This window comes from Ambystoma mexicanum, chromosome 4p (assembly GCF_040938575.1).
Source record: "Ambystoma mexicanum isolate Mex_15411 chromosome 4p, UKY_AmexF1_1, whole genome shotgun sequence".
NCBI classification, from domain to species: Eukaryota; Metazoa; Chordata; class Amphibia; order Caudata; family Ambystomatidae; genus Ambystoma; species Ambystoma mexicanum.
In genome coordinates, this window is record NC_090927.1 from 903,692,217 (window position 1) to 903,709,336 (window position 17,120).

Consider the following 17,120-nt stretch of genomic DNA (forward strand, 5'->3'; position numbering starts at 1 on the left):
ATTACTGTGATTCAAGCAAACACTGACTCAAGGTTTCAGGTTGGAACGGAACTGAGGCTATGGGCGTCACGCGTCCTACTTATCACATCGCGTGACGTTGGCCGTCGGAGGAGGTCCTCGGGAACGGCGCATCGACGCAGACGCCAAAGATTTTCCGAAGCAGCACAGCTGTGGACATTACCTGTCATAGATATGGAATACGTCGTCGGACCATCCCATCGAAAGAACGTTACCAGGTAAGAAAGTAACTTGTTCTTCTATTGTCCCAAAACGTTCCAAGGAAACTCCATCTTCTGGCAGACGTGATCAGCAGAGATTTCCCACTGCCCGTAGAATATGAATGGCGTCTGCACGAAAACATTGTCTCCAATGTCTTTGCAGAATGGGGCTTCCCAGAGATCAACCTGTTCGCAACTCGGGAGATCGCCCAATGCCAAGACTACGCCTCCAGGCACCCCCCAGAACCGCTCCAAGGGGAATGGACTCTGGATAACATGGTCAGGGAAATGTCTACGCAACCCCTCCCCCGCCCCCCCGACTCCCCTACTCAACAAGATCGTGCACAAGATGCACCAGGAACCAGTCACCATGATATTGGTGGCCCCCATGTGGGCCCGCCAGCCCTGTTTAGCTCATCTAATGGAAATGTTCCTCTCCCCACCAGTAAAACTACCCTGCCCGTACAACATGTTATCTCAGGACAGGGGGGGAGACCCTATACCCATGCCCACAAACTCTGAATTTAGCAACCTGGCTCCAGAGGTCATAGTTTGGAAACCTTCAACTCCCTCAGGGAAGCTAGGAAACCTAACACCCGATATTGCTATTCCAGTAAATGGAAACGCTTTGTCATCTGGTGTAATACCAAGGGTGTCAATTCCATCGATGGCTCACCCACACACATTGTGCTGTACCTAACCCATTTTTTAGACGCAGGACTGGTCTTCAATTCCCTAAAGGTTCATCTTGCTGCTCTCTTGGCCTATACCACGTCACAACAGAAAGTGTCATGGTGGAAAATACCTTTTTATTAAGGCTTTTATGGAAGGGGTGAAGAGAATCCATACCCCCATTTCTCACCCAGCTCCTGGATGGGATCTAAATGTGGTTTTAACCAGACTCATGGGATCTCCCTTTGAGGTAATGCATAAAGCAAGTCTAAAAGACCTTATTTACAAGACGTCCTTCTTAATGGCTATCACTTCTTTCAGAAGGGTTAGCGAACTAAAGGCCCTCTGTCCTAGACCCCTTTGTTACAGTCATATAAGGGATAAGGTAGTTCTGCGCACTCATCCCAGAATTCGCCCATTTCATCTCGAAGTTCCGTGTGAACCAATCGATCGAACTACCCACTTTATTCCAGAATCCCACAAGCATGGCCGAAAGAAGCCTGCACACACTAGATCTGCGCAGGGCAGTCATTTTCTACCTGGAAAGGACGAAACCACTGAATACAACAAACCAATTTTTCGTTTCAGTGGCAGCTGGCAGAGAAGGGGATCCTGTCTCTAAATCGGCTATCTCCCGGTGGATTGTCAAATGCATCACTGTTTCTCTCTTGCTAAGAGAGAACTGCCCTTCAAGCCTAGAGCGCACACTACTCTGGGCACCGGGGCTTCCATAGCATTCATTGCAAATGTTCCCCTCGAGTCCCTTTGCAAAGCGGCAACCTGGAGTTCTGTCCACACCTTTACGAAACACTACTGCCTAGACACTCATTCTAGATCTGACTCTCGGGTGCGACAAGCAGTACTAAGACCCCTTTTCTCTACTGTTCCTTCTCACAACCCAACTCCTGCTTGCTAGCCTATGCACAGCATGTGATTCTAAGCAGATTAACAAGCATCAGAAGACGTGTATTACTCACCGTAGTAGCATTTCTGATGATTGTATCTGCTTAGATTCACATGCTCAGGATGGAAGGAACATAGACGTCTTACTACTTTCTCTCTTTATGTACTCGCTCACAATAGCCCGGGGCTCCCTCATAGCAGAAAAAAATACAATCTGAGGGACCTCTGCTCGTGAGGGATTTGGGTACACTTCACGTCACAATAGGGATAGTGTTATACACGCCTATTCCGACATCCCCTTTTGGTCCCCGGAAGACCAGATGCAATACTCACTGTTATCACTGGATGTCGGACCATATGCACAGCACGTGAATCTAAGCAGATACCATCATCAGAAATGCTATAAAGGTGAGTAAGGCATGTCATCGGTTCAGCCACAGTCATTAAAATGATGTACAGCTCTCTGAATTCAGGAATAAAAACAAAAAAAATACATGCAGGTGTTGGGTAAGGATTGGTGCAGTTACACTGTGAGACTACAAAACACTTACCTGCTTTGTTACTAACAAACCTTTTGGTATAGGTCTATACTGCACAAGTTGGTAGTGTGATTGAGCAGCCAGGCCCATCTCAAGAGGGGTAAATGTGAGCTGTACAATTGAAATTCGTAAATACAAGTAGCCCAGTAACACTTGCACTTAAGACTTCAGTTATAAATAGTTATTTATTTAACGTCTGTTTTAAATAAGCATACTTTAAAAGGGTAAAAGGTTGTAACAATCCAAATAAACTTTTACTTTTCAGAATCAAACAAGCCAGTGAATAATCTTTGGATATGCGTCATGCACTTCGGACGTGACTTTAAAGGCAAGCCTAGTATTTGCATTTATATAACACTCGCATACTTTGCATATTCAGAGTTGCAGAAAGGAAAGGTTAAGGGAAGCAAAAAGGTTGCAACAGATGGTCTGAGTATGTTAGGACAACTGAATCCTCAAATGAAGTCTGGATAAGCCTTTCCCAGCAGTAACCGTGTTTAACAAGCCACAACCTATGGGGGAGAAGCAATATCAAAGTCAATGGATTAAGAGTGCATTTAGGGAGCAAGGATAGTCAGTCATGGATACAGTCTATGGATCTAATGCACTTCTTGATTAAAGTCTTGCACAAAGTTAGAGTTCAGAAAAATCATTTGTATGGCCATGAGCTGTTAAGCCTGTGAAAAGGGAGTTGAGATCCACTCAGAGTAAGTAGGTTTAAGTCTCAAGTGAGACAGCTCGACTTAAGGCAAGAAAGTAAGTTCCCTCAAGCCCAAACAGTACCTCTGGTTAGAAGAAAAGGTGGTCCAGCTGGATTCCGTCCTGCTACAGCCAAGCAGACCTTGGTTCCTTAGACTCAGTCGTGGTGACAAGAGGGAGGACTTCTGGAGGGCTCCCGCAGCTGTACTCTGTAAGGTCGTTGGCATCTACCAGCTGTTTTCGTTTCAACAGCACTTAGCGCTTTCAGCGCTTAGCAAACAGAACTTTTGCAGATCATTGGACAAAGGTTGGACTTTCCGTGCTCCCTCGGTCCTGCATTCTGGTGACGGGGACTCTGGATCGGGATGTCCTGCTACTGTAGGTCCTTAGGAGGCTCCTGGAGCTTTAAGCCAGATCAGTTCTGCGGCAGACGTTGCACTCGATTATGGTCCCTCGACAGCAAGTCGGTAAGTTCGCCAACTGGAGTTTGTATCTGAGGAGCTTCTCTGTTGAGTTGAAAAAGGTGATCACAGCAGCAGGTCTTCACCGGGCAATTGAAGGTCCTGGAGGTTGCAGCAGACTTCGTTCACGGTTTCTTCTTCAGATTTCTTCCAGTGGTCGACTCTGCCTGTAGTCCCCAAACTCTTTCCTTTTTTAAACCGGTTTCTCCCATTCATGCACAGCCTAGGCTGTCAATCACATAGCAGGCAGCCAGCCAATCGGGACTAGTTTCATTCAGGCATTCCTAGAGACAACGGACGGGGGAGTTTCGGGACCCTCAATCACATCCTGTCCTTCCAGACACACTGGAGCCAGGGGCGGGCCGAAGGAAAGAGAAAGGGCTCAAACCTGTCTCAACGCACAGAGTGAAGGCCATGAAAGACCCCACGAACAGAAAATGGCGAAAAAGAAGTCCGGGGCCATTTTGACAAAATGGTCACCCATGGGTGCTGTACTGCAGCGGAGGGTTCAGCCTGCGGTAGAAAAGCACAATGGTAGCAGCCACTTAAAGTAGTGAGGGTAACATAGAAATCTTACATGGGGAAGTTGGCTAAGGGGCTACTAAGTAATCCACCAGCACTCCACATCAAATGGTGTGTGCTGGACCTACAAAGAGAAAAGGGAAGTAAAGTCAATTTCACTTTATTAGTCTTGGGAACTGTCGCTCACCCCAGAAAAGGTATTTAAATCTTTTGAGAAATCTAAAGGATTTCTCAGTTGCACTGTATTGTCACCATACAAAAAGCGGATGACTATGGAGTTTGTCAGACTCCAAAAACAGTGAAAACACAACATCCAAATCAGGTAAAAAACGCATAAGACTGAGAAAAACGTCCCACTCAGTGGTTAAAATAAAAAATCCTGCATTCATCAAGAGCTGGGAGTCTCTTAAAGTGGAAGGATTTTAGCAAAAAAATAAAAACAAATTCTCCCTTACACCAGATATGATCAAGTTACACTTGGAGAAGATTTTCTTCACTATTAACGGCCCCCGTGGCACACTATTTAGGTGACAAATACATGTCACGGTGAGAATGCTTTTGAACCAATTATGTTTTAAGCACATCATTGGTTGCTAATATTCATCATTTTGCTTAGCTGCCTTGCACAAACCCCACGGCACAGTAATTTAACAATACTCAACCAATTTCAACTGCAAGTGCATTTAGTAAATACTATAACAAATGAACTCTACATATTGTAAATGTTCTCTTTTTGTAATCGGGTATATTATTTACTCAACACACTGAGTTTATATTTTCTTCTTTGTTTTATATCTTTCTGTTTGTCATGTACATATGATGAGACTAAAATGTGATTACATACATCTACAGAACTCAATAGGGGTCAATTTGGTACTTGTCACTAACAGCCCTGATGAAGAGCAAAGCTCCAAACACATGTTGCCTGATTACTTGTTTTATCTAATGATTGTATTAATTTAAAACGACTCAATATATTGTGCAATACTTAATTAGGAGTACATTGCTCTGGATTTCTTAAGTGAGGCGCATCTTGAGGCTGTTATTTTGGTGGAGGGACTGATAGTTAGAGTTGTATATAAAAAAACATGTTTCAAATAAGCTACAATTTGATGACTTTAATATTAATAAACACACAGTCTTGTTTGCCAAGACCACAGCTTAACTTTATGCCTCAACCATTTGTTCTTTAAGTAGATTAAAACCACCTATTTTAGTCTGTTTTCTCAAACCCTTGTTTTTCATCTTAATTCTTTTCAGTAGAATGCTTGCCTGGTTTGTTTAATCTTGCAATCTTTCTTGCGTTGAATTCTGATAGGAGCTTGTTCTATTGTCTGAAACACTAAAACCCTCTTGTGTAGTGAGTGGTTAACTAAATGATATTAAAATTATTCCCAAGTGTACAATGAAAACCCAAATTGATCTTTAATTTTACAAGCGCTTCTCATTGGTAAAACGCATAATTTCATAAATCATCGCCTATACACGATGGCTTGAGCATTTTGCCAAATAGAAGATAAATAAAATTCTGATTTTTTTTTTTCTTCTTTTCTTTAATAAGTCGCATCGTAGAGGATCCACAGTGTTTGCAGGAAAGTATGGCTTTATCACCCTGCGTGATCTGTTTCGATGGGCTGAAAGGTATCGATTAACAGAGCAGACGGAGAAGGATTATGACTGGCTTCAGCATTTGGCCGATGATGGTAGGATATGATTACTGCATTGTAATGTTATGCAGTTAATACTGTGTCCAGGCAAACATGATTCCCCAGCTCAAGCATCTAGAAATAGCAAATGATTTATGAATGATAGAATTGCAAAGCTTGCTTTGTGTGACCTTAATTTTTGTTAGGTAGATTTTCATTTTTTGCAATCTCCTCTACATGCAAATCCCCTAGCACTTCAGTCTGGACTACTGCATGTTTGGTGTGTTCCCTTGAGTGAGAGGGAACCGTTTTACACATTCTTTCACACTATATTTTGGAGTACTGTGTGTTTCTTTTATCCTCCAGCCTGGGGTCTGGAATCTGGCATGGATTCGCATGCTCATGAATATTCCGTCGTCAGGCTGTGAATCCTCGGTAAAGAAAACTCATTTCTGGCTGTCTCCTAACAACCAATCACTGAGCTCTGGGTCATACTGCCCCCAGACAATGACTGCCCCCTACCTAAGCCCCTCCTCTGGCAGCCATGTTCAGATTTTTACTGCATGTTCATGTTGGAAGTCCTCGTGCTTGGCTCTCGAGCTTGTACTGAGTTTTTTGTTTTTGGAAGACTTTAACGCGATTTTTCGGTCAATCGAGCCTTGTGCTCCATTGATCATCTTTCCGATTAACGGGGACCTGTTTTTTGTTTTCTTTTGCGCCCCTCAAGGGTGATTTTTGTCCAGTTTCTTTGTGGAGGCTTCCAGAAGTTTCTTCAAGCCTACGCCGCATGGATCATGTTGGACAAAAAGGATTCCCCCTCTTTTTCAAGCTTTGCACCGACTGCCGTTTGCGGAATATTTCCATGGACGACAACCATTCCCAGTGCATTTACTTCCTGTACCTGACGCACAAGGACGATTGTGCATTTTGCTGTGAACTCTCGACACGCACAAAGTATCGTCGTAAATGACTGAATGAGGGGCTGCTGACTAGGACCTCTGCACTGGGTGGGTCCCAGGAGCATGCCTCTCCCGGAACTGGGAAAGCTGAGCGGGCTTGCAGGGGTCCAACAGAAGGCCAAGCACTGCAGGTCTGCTACCGCTGTTGAGGCAGGCTCCTTGACGGACTGGGCGCGTCCTACATCTCCGGTTGCATCGGTCTCCAGTCATCCAAGATGAAGTCTGATCATCCGGGCAAGCTGAAAGTGGCCCCTGAGAAGGCCAAGAAGAGTACAGCGTCTGACCTATTCTCCTCGGAGAAGGCCCCGAAGGAAAAGGACAATCTGGACAAGGTGTCTGGGGTGACCACGAAGGCAAAGCAGGACAAGGGTCCTGGCCAGACCATGAAGGCCCAGGTGCACCAGACGGCAGCTCCCTCCATCGAGGTGGTGGTAGCGTCTCTTTTGAAGGCCACCCTTTCCGAAGGCAAGCGGTTCCCTCCCTCACAGGAGGGAAACTGCATTCCAGCCCATTGAGAAGATGTTGGTCATCTCCCCGAGACCATCCCCTCTGGACACGAACAAAGGGGGGGAGGCGGTGAACGTTTGGGAGAATTCTCAGAAATGTGTTGAATTCCCTCCACCTTGGAGACCCCCAGCAATTTAGCCGGATTTTGAGGACTTGATTTTTTTTAACCTGAAGAGAGTGAGACCCTTTTTCCTACTCTCTCGTATTTTAATGTGATTTGGTACATTGTTTCTTTTTGGTTGTGGAGTCTGACAAACTCCATAGGCATCATCTTTTAGATTGTCACACAGCACCTTCAGTGCAGTGACGCAGGGAAGTCTCTCGGATTTCCCAAAGGTTTGCATACCTTCTCTTGGTTAAACTGCTGTTTCCTAAAGTTAAATTGACTTTACTTACATTTGTAACTTTCTAGACTCAGCACACACTATATTACAATAGGGTGCTGGACGGGTTAGTTTCCCCTTTGTCTAACTTCTCATGTAATATTTTTTGTTACTCCTCTGAATGGCTGGTGGCAGTGGTTTTGTTTTAACTACCGTGGTGTGCATTTACCGCAGGCTGTGTTCGCAGCTGTAGTAAAGCCCCAAGGGTGCCATATTTGTCAAAATGGCCCAGTCTTCTTTTTTCGCTATTTCTTTGTGGAAAGCTCCTTCTTGAGATTTACTCTGTGCGCCAAACCAGGTTTGGTCCCATTTTTCGCTTTGCCTGTTCACTAGTGACTGTGGTAGGCAGGAACTGAGGGAGGTGCCCGAAACTCCCTGTGCTTAGTCTCCTAGGAGACCCAAATGCACTCTATGGTAATTGACCGTCTGTCTGTCCTGCAAGGACAGCCACCTTGCTGGGTGACTTGACAGCTAGGCTGGAATGAATGGGAGAGAACTGAATAAAAGTTGAGGCTTTAAAGACCGAGTCGACCACTGGACGAAGGAACCGAAGAAGAACTTGGAAGAGGACGCCTACTGCAATGTCGGACCGTTGGTTTGCCTGGTGAAGCCCTGCTGCTGTGCTCAAACTCCAAATTTGTATCGACAGTGAAGCCCCTGCAAGGATGACTTCTCCCTTTTGAGTTGGTGTGACCAATCAACTCCAAAGTAAGCCACCTGGACATCCATCTGAGAGCTGGTTGAATTTCCAGTGTTGCTGCTGGAAACCGTATAGCCAGGGAGAGAAACACCAGATTGTGTGTTGCTTTTAAGCTGGCCTAGAGCTCCAGGAAGGTCCTCCAGACTGCCAGGAAGCAGGACTGACCGAGCTTGAGCCCCCTGAAGAGAGTGTGGGACCCCAGAAGCAAGAAAAGTCCATCACAACAGCCAGGAATAGTGTTGCTATTTGCAGTAGACGCGAGCAGCTGAAACACTGAATAGCTTAAGCGCTCAACAGCCACTGAAAGTGAAGTTTGCCAGTGCATTGCACAAGTCCCTCTGATGTCCTCACTCTTGTCCTTGCGTCTGAGGCTCAGGAGCAGTGTGATCTGCAGAGCTGCACAGGAACAGTAGTCGCCTGCTGCTTTTTCTTCATTTTATAAAGGTACTGTACAAAGTCTAAGAACTTACCTCTTGCTGTACAGTTGCTTGCATCTTTTACTACTCCCAAGTCTAATCAGCTTGTGGCCCTACATTTGATTCTTCTTTTCTTTAAAGACTTCTAAAACATTGTGCATAGACTTTTGCAATTACCTACCAGAAGTGCTTCATCCTATATAAGACTTTTCCCCATTGACTTTGGCCTAGCCTATTGTACTGAATGACTCGTCTTGGATATTTGCTTGCTTAAGAATATTTGTGGTCTCTTGTATGTTGTAAATAACTTACTATATGATGTTAAATGCAACAGTGATATATTAATGTCCCCAGCACCCTAGCAATTGTAGTCACCTGAGGGTGTAGGTTGTATATGTGGGCCATTCCAAAAAGGTATCTACTGATTTAGAGATATTAAGAGTGTGTAGTTCGTGAAGTGTATTTGAGTGTTAGTATTATATTCCTCCCTTATGAAGGCTTATTCAAGGGGATTGTGTCCTCTGACGTATTCCACATCTGACAGATAATGTCCACAGCTGTGCTGCTTCGGAAAATATTCGGCAGAGGGCGTCCTGCGTCGATGGTATCGATCCGTTGTCCCTCGAAGGGCCTACGTCGAGGGTCCACGTCACCGGATGTTATATATAGGATGCACAGCACCTGTAGCCTCAGTTCTGTTTTTTCTGCAAACATGTTTGCTTCGGCATCTCGGCACGCTCAATTCTTTCTTCGTGTATGTCGTCTTCATCTTTTTCTACTACCGCAAAGTCGGGCTTTAAAAAAACAAATTTGGGACTGCGGTTCGAAGATGTCCATCACGGACCCGCATGACATCTGTCTTGGTGCCTCGGCAAAAGCCACGCCACCGACGGCTGCGAGGATTGCCAGTCCCTGGCGTCTAAGGCCTTGCGGGAACGTAAGGGGAAATTGAAGGTAGGGTGTCTAAGCCCCGTAAATCGATGTTTGTTGGGCTTTCGACTGACTCGAGGGCCGACTCTGTACGTCAGCGAAAATCCAGGAGGTCTCTGTTTAGGAGTGGTTCCTACCATTCCTCTGCCTCGTTGAGGCATTCTAGGAAGCGCTGTCACTGGTCGCTTTCCCCGTCCTTGACGGAGGAGGACTCCGCCAGACTGTTGACTTGGCGCACCAAGTCTGCGTCGCTGACGAATGTGATGCATTCCGCCAGCAGATGTTAGCGATTTACGAGTTGCAAGGCACAGTTCCGGCCGCGCCTTCGAAAGGAGCCGGCAGGGAACTTTTACGCTCACCTGGTTCTCGCAGGGGCATTGAACGGAACTGAACAGCAGTGGTCTCCACCAGCGTGACTCGTAGGGCGGAGATGGCTGACTCGACTGGGTCCACTAGTTTTGTCTGCTTGACCCGTAAGATTAGTTTCCTTAGTGCTTGAGATGAGCTCTCCATCCTGCGCTGATTGCAGGGGCGCGTAGAATGCCAGTTACTCACTGGATCGAAGGAATAGGTTGAGTTCCAGACGAAATAGGGATCTGGAGAATGTGGCGTGGAGCCGTTATTATATAGTCTTTAGAGTTCCTGCTATTCACTCATTTCCCTTTTCCTTTATCTTGCAGCTTGGTCCGAAAGGAATTCTCCTGATTGGCAGCAGGTCGCGCTAAGGTAGCAGTCTTTATTACCCAGCGCTGTCCGGTAGAAAATAATGATGCTAAATGTCTCTAACCAAGTGCTTTTGTCCTTTTACAGGTGCGGCGTACGGGCGGCAAATCAATTAAGTGCCTGGCGGTAACCAAGATTGTCTGTTTGCTCTCGGCTCACCTTGTTTTTTCTTGTCTTCCTCTAGGTGCCGAGAATGCAGCTACGAAGAGATGTAAGCTGCGGCGGATCGTGTAGATGCTGTGAAGACTGGTAAGTATGGCGCGGCGCAGCTGCTAGCAGTGCAACGCGTTTATTTTTTCAGTCTTTTTTTCCTTGTGCAGGAATGCGGTGGATTCAGGAGCCAATGAAGATTAGAAGGTAAGTTCTTGCTCTAACCTCTTCTTCTTCCTTTATTTTCAGGATGCGGTCCGGATTCAGAGCGGGCGTGGCAGGTAACAGGATGCTGGCTATAGGCACGGTGAGTGTTACGCTGCTGAATGCAGAATAACGCAAAGCGTGTCCTGCTCTTTGGGCGTGGTTTAAATACCTTCCAAAGTAGTCCCAGGTAAATAGTTCCAAGTACCACACCCAAGTTAAAATAGTCCCTGAAGAAAAGTAGTCCTTCCCTGGCCTCACAAAGGCCAATGCTTGAGTTCCTTGCGGCATGGTCTGCATGAGATAAGTTTGACTGTATGAGCCTGGCGCCTACGGTGCCAGGACTGATCCCAGATATGAGCCTGGCACCTACGGCGCCAGGACTGAATCCATAGAGTCCCTAACCGGGGCTTTGTGGGTTCCGATAAGGGGCTGGATGTCTGCTCTCTGGACTGATCGACTTGATCCGGAAGTCCGGGGGTAGGCATCATGACAGGAACAGGCTAGGTCCACCACTTGCACGCCTTTGGGCTTGGGCAGTTGGCGCGATCATGGGGAGCCGTCGAGGTCCCACTTGGACAAGGGAGCTCGCCATAGCCGTGCCAGATCCAGGTCCCGGTCCTCGATGCCATCAAGACTGTCGGAACCTGTGAAGTCTTCCAAGAAGGCATTGACGCCATCAGCTCCGTGTTAGTCGAGGGACACTCCTGGGGCTCTGCCCTCGAAGAAGTCCTTCGGCGCCCTCGACGCCGTTTGTGGAGTATTTGACACAGGTGCCCGTGTGAGGGCTGTGGAACCTCAGAGGAAGGCTGCCGCTAAGTCTGAGGCCTGATTTTGAGCCCTATTCTATTCCTCCTCCTAGATTACAGTATTTCCAACCTTCACAGAATATTTCAGAGGTTGAGGAACTGTCTGATGAGGAGATGGCCTTGCCTGTGCCTCCTGATGCCCCTGATGACCTTGATGACCTTTTGTCTGGGCATGGTCAGATGGACGGAACTCTGTCACTCATTGCATGACGCTAGTGGCCTTGACACCTCTCTGGAGGTGGAGTTTGGCCGATCTGAGCCTGGGGCGCATGCAGACTCCTCCTATCGGTGTCTCATGTCAAGGGTGACTGTATACTTGGGGTGGTCTGCTCCACCTGTTGAGTTTGCTCAGGATGATTTGAGGGACATCCTGGATCAAGATCTGCTCACTGATGGCTTTGCAAAGGAGGGTGGCGGCAGCGGCTTGGACTGCTCCGGAGAGTCTACCAGCAGTTAATAAGTCTCTTCCGAAGAAATACTGCCCATCCAGTAGTGACCCCTGCTACTTATCGACGCACCCTATCTGGAGAGTTTGGTGGTGCAGGCGGCTACGACCTCCTCAAAGCAGGCTGCATTCCCTACCATTCCTCCTGATAGGGACGATAAGCGCTTTGATGGTTGGGTGAAGGTATTTTTGGCTGGGGGTATGGCGTTTAAGTCGGCCAACTTCACTTGTGCCTTAGCGAGATTTACACACACCCTGTGGAACTGTCACTTTGGCAGCTGAGCATATTCCCGAAGGGGAAGAAAGGGATGGTTTTCTAGCCCTCATGCAAGATGGCAAGGATACCATATGCAAATCCGTTCAGTCGGGTTTGGACATGGCAGACTGTCAGCCGGTCCATGGCTGCGAGCACCGTGATAAGCAGATTTGCGTGGTTGCGGAAGTCGGGGTTTGCTCCTGATGTGCAATCCCGTCTTCTGAACATGCCCTTTGATGGGGTTCATCTGTTTGGCAGCAAGGCTGACGAGATCTTTGAGAGGTTGCAGACCTCCAAAGCTGCAGCGAAATCTTTGAGCGCTGCAGTACGTCAACCTCCGCCTTTTCGTCCTAGGGGACAGCAATGGAGGGGAGGTTCCTTTCGGTAATACTCTTCCTTTGGTAGATCGAGAGGAGCTGCCAATCAAAGGGGCCACCGTACGAGTACCTGGGGTGGAAAGCAAGGTACTCTGGGTGCCAAAGCCGCTCGGGCAGTTGCCTCTTTGCCCTCAGGCATTGCCGCAGCCGCGTCCACTCAGTCATGAGGCCATGTCCCATGGTTCGCCGGTTGGGGGCAGACTTGCGCAGCATCTTGGAGGATGTCGGGCCATTACTTCAGATGTTTGGGTTCTGGAGATTATAGCCCACGACTTCTGTCTTCCCTTCCGGCAGAGACCTCACGACACTCCACCGGGGAAGCTCTTTGAAGCGTCCGGATCCGCTCCTTGTGCAGGAAATCCTATCCCTGCTGGCGAAAGGCACCATAGAACTGGTGCCTGTAGCAGAGAGGAACAAGGGATGGTATTCCCCTTATTTATTGACCCCAAAAAAAGACGGGGGATTGAGACCCATCATGGACTTGCGTTGGTTGAACGAGCTCCTCAGGAAGGACAAGTTCAAGATCGTAGCTCTTTCTCCAGTCCTCCAGGCCCTTCTACTTAAGGATTGGTTGGTGTCTCTGGCACTCAAGGAAGCTTACTATGTGCTGAGCACAGGAAGTACCTGAGGTTCGCGGTTGGCGACTCGCATTTTCAGTTTCGGGTCCTGCCGTTCAGATTGACCTCTGCCCCGAGGGTCTTCACCAAGCTGATGGTGGTGGTGGTGGCAGCATATCTCAGGAAAGGGGGATTCACTTCTACCCCTACCTGGACGATTGGTTGATCAGGGCGCGCTCTCCCGAGAAAGCCCTGGATCATCTGTCCTTCACCTGCCACTGCCTTCACAAAGCTGGGCTTCTCCCTCAATTTAAAGACGTCACATTTGACATCTACCCAGCGGCTCCAATACATCGGAGCAGTGCTCGACAATCACTGGGGCAGTGTTCGCCTCCCCAGGTGATGGCTCATCACATTCTGCAGATGGTGGACAAGTTTCAACGTGCCCAGAGTTTCCCGGCATTCAAATTCTTGAGGTTACTCGGACTCATGGCATCCTGCATTTTCCTGGTGCCAGAGGCTAGGCTGCAGATGAGAGCGCTGCAGTGGGCTCTCAAGATGCAGTGGTCACAGTTCTCCTGCAGAATGTCGGATCCCGTTCAGATTCAGATCTCGGTTGCCCAGGATCTTGTAAGGTGGGCCGACAAAGGCAATCTGATGGGAGCACCATTTTGGCAACCGTGGCAGGAGGTGATGATCGTGACGGATGCATCACTTACAGGTTGGGACGCTCATGCCAACGAGTTGACAGCCAGTGGACGTTGGTCTCCGTCGGAGTCCAGACTCCACATCAATCTGTTAGAGCTGAGGGCTGTCAGGCTAGCCCTGAAGGTTGTTCTGCCATCTGTGCAGGGGAAGAGTGTCCTGATTATGACAGACAATACAGTGGCCATGCACTACCTCAACAAAAAAGGGGGGGCAGGGTCACTTCCATTGTGCAGGGAGGCATGCAGCTTTAGTTCTTGGCCATCCAGCAGGAAATTTCGATCTCGGCAGTTCATCTGGGCGGAGACAAACGCAGCAGTGGATGCTCTGAGCAGTCAGAGCACAGTCTCTCACGAGTGGGGAACCCCACAAGTGGATCTCTTCGCCACCAGTGTCAACTGGAAGTGCAAAGGATTCTGCCTGCGGGAATTTCCTCCAAGAGGAGCCTTAGGGACGCGTTCGTAGCGGAGTGGTCCTTCCCACTGCTGTACACGTTTCCTCCAGTCCCCGTCATTCCGTAAGTGTTGCGGAGGTTCGGTTCCCGAATGATCCTCATTGCTACGGCATGGGGCCAGGAGAGCGTTTTACCCAGACCTTCTAGACATGTCCATCTGCCCTCCATGCAGTCTTCCCTACTGAGACAATCTGCTCTCACGGGAGGGGGGTCTGGTTCTCCATCCAGTGGTCAATTCTCTCATCCGTTATGCTTGCTATCTGAAAGGTTGAGGTATAAGGATTGGGACCTCCCCGAAGACGTGATGGAGGTGCTGCTTTCGGCCAGAAGGCCTGCAACGAAATCCCTGTACTGTTGCCGTTGGAGAAAGTTCGGTGACTGGTGCAGGTTACAGAATGTGGATCCTTTGCAATTTTCCATTCATTTGGTTTTGTCTTTTTTGCTTTCTTTAGCCTTCAAGGGCCTGCAAGTGGGTACCATTAAGGGTTACCTGGCGGCGCTGTCCATATTTCTGCGCTCTTCTGAGGAATGTTCTTAGTTTAAGATTCCTTTGAATTCCCAGTTTCTAAAAGGGCTAACTAATGTGTTTCCACTGTGGCCTTTCCAGGTGCCGGGATGGGATTTGAATTTGGTTTCAAAGTTCCTAATGGGAGCTCCGTTTGAGCCCTTACATTCTGGTCCGTTGCGACTGTTGTCCTTTAAAACTGTTTTTAGTTGCGGTTACTTCTGAGCGCAGAATGAGTGAGTTGCAGGCACTTTCCGCCAAGCCACCCTTTACTGTTTTCCATAAGGGCAGGTTTGTCCTGCGGGTGCAGCCGCCTTTTCTTCCGAAGGTTGTGTCGGAATTCCATTTGAGCCAGAAGGTGATTCTTCTGGCGTTTAATCCTCCTCCACATCCTGGTAAGGAAGAGGAGAGGTTCCATAGGTTGGATCCTAGAAGAGCTTCGAGTTTCTATCTCTCACGGATGTCCCGGGTCAGAGTGGCCAATCGGCTCTTTGTTGGTTATGCTGGAAGGCACTTGCGTCAGGCTGTTTCCAAGCATACTTTGTCTAGATGGATTATCTTGGCAATTTCTGAATGTTACCGCTTGGCGGGTAAGCACCCTCCGTTAGGCTTACGGGCCCATTCTACTAGGGGTATGGCTGCCTCTATTGCCCTGCAGAGGTGTGTTCCTATCCGTAACATCTGTGAAGCAGCCACATGGGCTTTGGTCCATACTTTTGTAAGACACTACTCCCTAGATTCTATCCATGGGCAGGATCTGGCCTTTGGCAAGGCGGTCCTCTATTTTGCAATTTGATTGGGCATTCTACATTTCTATATTCTAAAATCTTTTCCCTACTCCATATGTTGGTACTGCTTTGGGAGTCTGTCATAGATATGGAATACGTCAGAGGACCCAATCCCCTTGAAGAACAAGTTACTCTCTTGCCTGGTAACTTTCTTTCGATGGGATGGTCCGACGACGTATTCCATATCGCTCCCTCCCTGCCTACCCCGCTACAGAATTTCTTATGCGATTGCAGCTTATGTTTCCACAAGGCTTTCTGTGGTCATACTGGCAGAAGATTGGTGCACCACGTTCTGGGGAAAAAAACTACAACTGAGACTACGGGCGTCGTGCGTCCTACTTATAACATCCGGTGACGTCGGCTCGACGGAGGCCCTAGAGGACAGCGTATCAATGTCATCGACGCAGGACGCAGACACCGAAAGATTTTCCGAAGCAGCACCGCTGTGGTGATTACTGTCATAGATATGGAATACGTTGTCGGACCATCCCATCGAAAGAACGTTACCAGATAAGAGTAACTTCTGACTGATAAGGTTTCTTGAATAAACAATTATTAATTTGAGTGTAAGAGTTTACTTGAATACATGTAACTGTAAATATCTCTGTATAACTCCACTAGAGCTCACATTGACCCCTCTTGAGATAAGCCTGGCTGCTCAACACACTACCAAAACTGTGTAGTACAAGCTTATACCAAAGTTTGGGTTTCCTATTGCCTGTAGTCAGTTGTGTGTAGTGTTCCCAGAGGGTACTGCATACAAACCTTGGCAAACAGTGAAGTCCTCCAGGGCATCGTTATCTCCTCTGCGGAGAATAAGGAACTTGTCTACCGCCAGACCATCCAGGAGGTCTGTGGCTACGAGGACAATGTCGGGATCACGCCCCACGACAAGGGCGCCGACGATGATGACTACGTCGAGTAAGACGGAGTGCCTCTGGACGACAAGACCCCCTACTCCTTTGCCCCACATGCCTGTCTGTCCCCACACCTCAGCTGCCACCAAGGGATTTGTCATTGGCCATTCTTCAAACCCTCCATACACTTGTATCTGAGATATAGAAGAGGATGCTGGGGACACCGTCTCCCGCTCCTCCAGCGACACCAGTGCCTGCCTCCCCGCTGACGACGGGAACACCACCGGCCAAGGAGAGGAAAAGGCACCCGATGTCTCCTTCCTACCTGTCTCCTCCCTCTCAGCTGCCCCCGCTGGTGAGGTGGGGTTGGACACAGTGGCGACGGGCACGGAAGAAGATGGTGGGGTGGGTAACCTCCCACCACCTCCTCCCAGATCCTCCCGGTCGGACGAGAGGGCTTGTTCCATGCAATGATCTCCAGAGCGTCTGAGCTCTTCCAGCACTCACCAGAGGAGAAGGAGGGCTTCTTATATCAACGCCATGAGATGAAAACGATCCTTTCAGTCCCACTCTTGGACGACATTTGGTATGGAGGATGGCGATTTTGAAGATCCCCCTCTATGGCCCCAGCGAAGAGGGACCGCATAGAGAAGAAATACACGGTGCCCGACTGCACCTAAGTGCTTGCGGGCCCATCCGTCACCGGACTCTGTGGTCTCTGCAGCGGCCACGAAG

At 48.3% G+C, this 17,120-nt stretch overlaps 1 protein-coding gene across 3 annotated transcripts in view; it reads left to right on the plus strand.

The window, feature by feature from the left end:
• Positions 1 to 17,120, plus strand: part of MDN1 (midasin AAA ATPase 1) — a 2,688,524-nt gene that overhangs the window by 600,502 nt on the left and 2,070,902 nt on the right. For all 3 annotated transcript variants that reach the window (XM_069606482.1, XM_069606484.1, XM_069606483.1), the window contains exon 27: positions 5,576 to 5,717. In XM_069606482.1, coding sequence (XP_069462583.1) covers positions 5,576 to 5,717 — 142 coding nt within the window. The remainder of the gene's footprint in view (positions 1 to 5,575; positions 5,718 to 17,120) is intronic.